This window comes from Vespa velutina, chromosome 10, assembly GCF_912470025.1.
Source record: "Vespa velutina chromosome 10, iVesVel2.1, whole genome shotgun sequence".
In the NCBI taxonomy this organism is placed as follows: domain Eukaryota; kingdom Metazoa; phylum Arthropoda; class Insecta; order Hymenoptera; family Vespidae; genus Vespa; species Vespa velutina.
In genome coordinates this window covers 2,505,844-2,510,775 of record NC_062197.1, presented here as the reverse complement: position 1 = coordinate 2,510,775, position 4,932 = coordinate 2,505,844, and the positions used below count along the sequence as shown (strand labels likewise).

Sequence of the window (4,932 nt, the reverse complement as noted above, 5' to 3'; positions counted from 1 at the left end):
ACCTATGATTTTCCATAAAATAAGAGAACATTTGATTGAGCTAACCTTAATATTTTTTTTTTCCTCTCTGTGTTAGGTAAGATTAGGTTATTCGTAAAGGAAGTTTGATAAGGGAACGTAATATTCTCGATAAGAAACTCGACCAGACGAGTCTACATAGAAAATGTCTTTGGATAGTTTCGAAGTTAACGACACAAGTGGAACATGTCAAAGAGAGGGAAAATGAAAGAGAAAGAGAGAGAGAGAGAGAGAGAGACTAGTTAGACCCGTCGTCGTCTAACGGGCCTGCCGCATAGCATTTTAAATACCATGTTGATCGATCGAACGATCTATATTTTCGCGATTTAAACTCTTGAGAGAGAGAGAGAGAGAGAGAGGGAGAGAGAGAGAGAGGTGGGGGAGGGGGTGGATGAAAGGATTTTTCGATCGGAGCAACGAAACGAAACGAAACGAAAAGTACACCTGTAATTTCTCTTTACTGACCCCAATATTCCAGCTTTTACATAATATTCTCTCACAGAAGCTCGACGCCTGCCAAACTGCTTTTTGTCCGCGTTCTTCTTGTCTGTTTATCTCTCTCTCTCTCTCTCTCTCTCTCTCTCTCTCTCTCTCTCTCTCTCTCTCTCTCTCTCTATCTATCTATCTATCTCTTTCTTTCTCTATCTCTCTCTCTATCATGGCTTTGAAACGTTCAAATTTACATCCAAATTAATATAGAAATTAATCGAGAAGACGCTTTAAAATCTTTTTTTCACTCCAATATCTTTATATATATATATATATATATATATATATATATATATTTTTTTTTTTTTTCACGATGATTTATAAATAACAATGTATTTGCTCTTATAGAAAAGTTTTTGGATTTTCTGATTTATATCGTAGATCTTTTTTTCTGAAGAGAAAAAAAAAAAAGAAAAAAAAAAAAAAAAAAAAAAGAAAAAAAGAAAAGAAAAGAAAAAGGAAAGAAAAAAAGAGGAAAAAAAGAAAAAAACCAAGAAAATAGAAAAAAATATCCTTCTCCAGAAAATACCTGCGAAGTTTGTAAAAAACGATTATATCTGTTTTATCAGCATTGCACGTTACGGAATTAGTCTTTGTCGAAAAGTAAAAAAAAAAAAGAAAAAAAAGGAAAAAAAAAAAAAAGAAAGAAGAAGTAATAGGAAGACGAAAGAGAAAAATCCATCATGTTTTCAATTGTTTCTCTTCTTTCTAAAAAAATTATTTCTCTCTTTTTTTTCTTTCTTCACTTTTTCTTTTTCTTTTTCTTTCCCTCCGTCCAGAAGAAAAACATCGTGAATTATATCATTCGTCGATCGATTTTTTTCGAACGAACCAAGTCCAAAAAGAGGGGCATGTTTTACAATTGGGTGTTGGTGGGAGGGGGGGGGGGGGGAAAGGCGTCCATAGATTTAGGGGATATAAGGTGCTGTTTGTAAGAGGACAAGGCGAGCGTACAGAACTCGAATAGATAGTGAAAGTCCCCCGGAGCAGGGAACAAGAGTATGAGGATACGGAGGAGAGGGCAGGAACGGGGGGGCCCAGTAAGGTATATGAGGGCCTCAGTTCGAGCAACAGCCGGTACTCTAGCCTCGCTGCCTACTTACATTCACATACACTAACACAATCGTACGAACAGGACACAATGTACACCTACGTGACGGTACGTATCACACGTTGGTGCAGCATCCTTTAATTTTTTTTTTCTCTTTCCTTTTTTTTTCTTTCTTTCCTTCTTCTCTTTCCTTTTTTATTATTTTTTTTTTTTCTGTTTTTTTTGTGATCGAAGACCTCGATAGAGAGAGAGAGAGAGAGAGAGAGAGAGAGAGAGAGGGAGAGAGAGAGAAAGAGGGAGAGAGAGAGAGAAACGAAAAAGACAAAAGCTTCGCGTGTGAAATCTTTTGTGAACTTTTGCATATTGTGACGATAAAAGTGATCGGTGTGTGTAAATATAATAAAGCCAATGACTACGGAGTGATTAAATATGTTGATCTTTTATTATCGATCTTTCTTTTTTTTTTTTTTTTTTTTTTTCTTTTATTAATTTTTTTTTCTTTTCTTTCGTTTTCTTTCATTCTTTCTTTCTTCATAAATCATATATATATCGAGTCAGTGATAAAAGGGATTTCATCGAGTTAATTTTTGATCATTGCGTACACATTCGATCTTCGTAAAAATTGATTTTAAAATTGATCGTGAAAACGACTTTTCGCTATCGATAAATTTATTTTTTATTTATGGAGAATGGGACATCGATTGTCAACGTGAAACATTGATAGCAAGATTATATTATTACGTTGGTTACTTCCGAAGCCCTTGAAAAGTGTTAGTTTTCTCGTTGAAATGTTTTTTCCTAACTTTCTTCCGTATCGTTACGCAAAGAAAAATATGATTTGTAAGAAGGAACGAACGAACGAATGAACGAATTAACTGGATCAACTTTTTCCGCGTTAGAGAATTACATAATTTCGAACGTTTAACACAGATATTTGTAGAAATTGAATATGTAAGGATTATCATACGTAATATAACGGCGAAAGTGCTTCGAGTGTGAAAGACTAGTTTAGAATAATATATCGTACTTGTGCGTTCGCTCGGGCGGAACTTACAGGAAGTACGCTGCTATGCCGTTATCCGACTAGTTTATTAACGCGTACACTATTTATAGAATATATGTGCAAATACATATACATATATGTTGAACATTTCATTCGTATTTGAGATTGCAAGAAAATTTTAATAATAACGTTACGTGAAAAAGAATTCACACCGTTAAGGTAAAACTTTTATTCGTGTTAATGTTAATTTCAAATATCTGACGATTAATATACTAAAGAAAGATCTAGTTGAAATAACGTTGTATAGTTGTTTAAATAAATTTATCAGATGAACTGGTCGATAATAATTTATTTTACGTTGAATTTATAAAATATTAAATAATAGAATAAACATTGGATGCGTATAAATATTTTTAGGTGGCAACGGTGATTGGTCTGATATTGTCGGTATCTGCGCAGCAGTATCAACAGATCGACGATTATGCCGATTATCAGGCACCTAGGCCAGCTCACCCAACGCCAAGAAGTTATTCGTCGGATGCAGCACCGGCTCGACAACAAGCAGCAGCACCGCCAAGTCCAAAACCAACGCCGGTGGCCATTTTGAAGCAAATCAATAGACACAACGAGGATGGTTCTTATACGTATGGTTTTGAAGGAGCCGACGGTTCTTTCAAGATCGAAACGAAATTACCAGGTGGTGAAGTAAAGGGGAAATACGGATTCGTCGATGACACTGGAAAGGTCCGAGTTGTGGAGTACGGAGCGAATCAATACGGTTTTCAACCGGCTGGCGAAGGTATTACAGTGGCTCCGCCGACCTTGGTAGATGAAACAACGAGCAAGGAGGCTCTCCAAGGTCAAAACTATCAGGATTACGACTATCAACAGGCTGCCAGACCTCAACCGGCTCAAGCAGCCATTCCGCGTCAACCTCAATACCAACCACCACCTCAAACGCACACCCAAGCTGTTTATGCACCAGCACAACAGGCTCCTTCGCAGCCGGCTTTACCAAAAGCACCGATCTTCTCTCCAACGATTCCTCGTCAATCACCTTTACTACAACAATCCTACGACGAACCAGTACCAACTTCTCAGATTTACAATCAAGGTCCCGCTCAGTTTGGTCCGGCTCCAGTTCAGGAACGAGGTCAACCTCAAACGCGTAGTCAAAGTGGCGGTATCCTTGATCAGCTTGCTAGAGATTACGCTCTACCGCAAGGAGTAGCGCCGCCATTGCACGATATTAGCTTCGGTTATTACTAGCTCGTCTAGTCTAATATCATTGATTCTATGACTGCCAGAAATCATACAGTGCATTTTCTTTTATTTTCTTTTTTTTTTTTTTTTCTTACTTTCTCCCTCCTAATTCACACTTAGAGATTAGGGATCTCCGCGTCCTAAAAAAAAAAAAAAAAGAATGGATTCGAGGACGGTACGATAATGATGGACGAGTGAATTTTGTTTGCTCGTGATTATTCTCTTTACAATTTACTATCGGAACTATTATGTTCAGGTTTCATTAAGATTGATCGATTGCTCTTAAACAGAGAGAGAAAGAGAGAGAAAGAGAAGGGGAAATATCTCGAGGTCAATCGGTAAAGTTGATTTCTGTTTATTCTTTTTTCTTTTTTTCTTTCTTTTCTTTTCTTTTCTTCTCTTTTCTTTCTTCTTTTCTTTTTCTTTTTTTTTTTTTTTTTTTTTTTTTTTTGCTTTCTATGAACTCTTGCGAAAGCAACAAGCATCAAGATCAAATGTGTATAGTGAGGAGCCTTGTTCCGATAGTAAACGTTTGTCCGTGAATGATAATCCTTTCTTGGGACGATTAGAATTATATTAACACGTATTCTTGCCATTTATGCCAAACTTCGTAAATAATATGAATTAGACGAAGCGGAAAAATGGATTCGACAAAACAATATAATTAGTTCATTATGAAATAGTTTAATTCGCACTGTATAATGCTCTTTATGAGAAAAGAAAAGAAAAGAGAAAGGAAAAGGACACGAGTATTGTTGTGTTCTCGAGTCACGTGGGAGCACCACGTCTCTCATCCATTTTATCGTTAGGTTATTTTAATGTAATTAAATCGAAATAAAGAGAAGATCATTAATAAAACAAATATCCCATGATAATCCATCCTTGATCTATCGTTGATCGTTGATTGCTTTTTTCTTTTTTTCTTTTTCTTCTTCTTTTTTTTTTCTTTTTTTTTTTTTTTTTTTTATTTTATACATCGAATCCTTTTCTTCTTTTACTTTTTCTTTTCCTTTTCTTTTTCCTTTTCTTGCTGCTATTTGAAATACTTGTAGAAAGGCATGAGATAGACGTACATATATATATATATATATATATTGAAAATCATTAT

At 35.6% G+C, this 4,932-nt stretch overlaps 1 protein-coding gene across 1 annotated transcript; it reads left to right on the top strand.

Annotated features, from left to right (window-relative positions):
* Positions 1-1,551: 1,551 nt before the first annotated feature.
* Positions 1,552-4,690, top strand: LOC124952030. The gene is made up of 2 exons (XM_047501315.1): positions 1,552-1,666; positions 2,979-4,690. The coding sequence occupies exons 1-2, from the start codon at positions 1,649-1,651 to the stop codon at positions 3,828-3,830; spliced, it is 870 nt and encodes a 289-aa protein (XP_047357271.1). The 5' UTR covers positions 1,552-1,648; the 3' UTR covers positions 3,831-4,690.
* Positions 4,691-4,932: the final 242 nt, after the last annotated feature.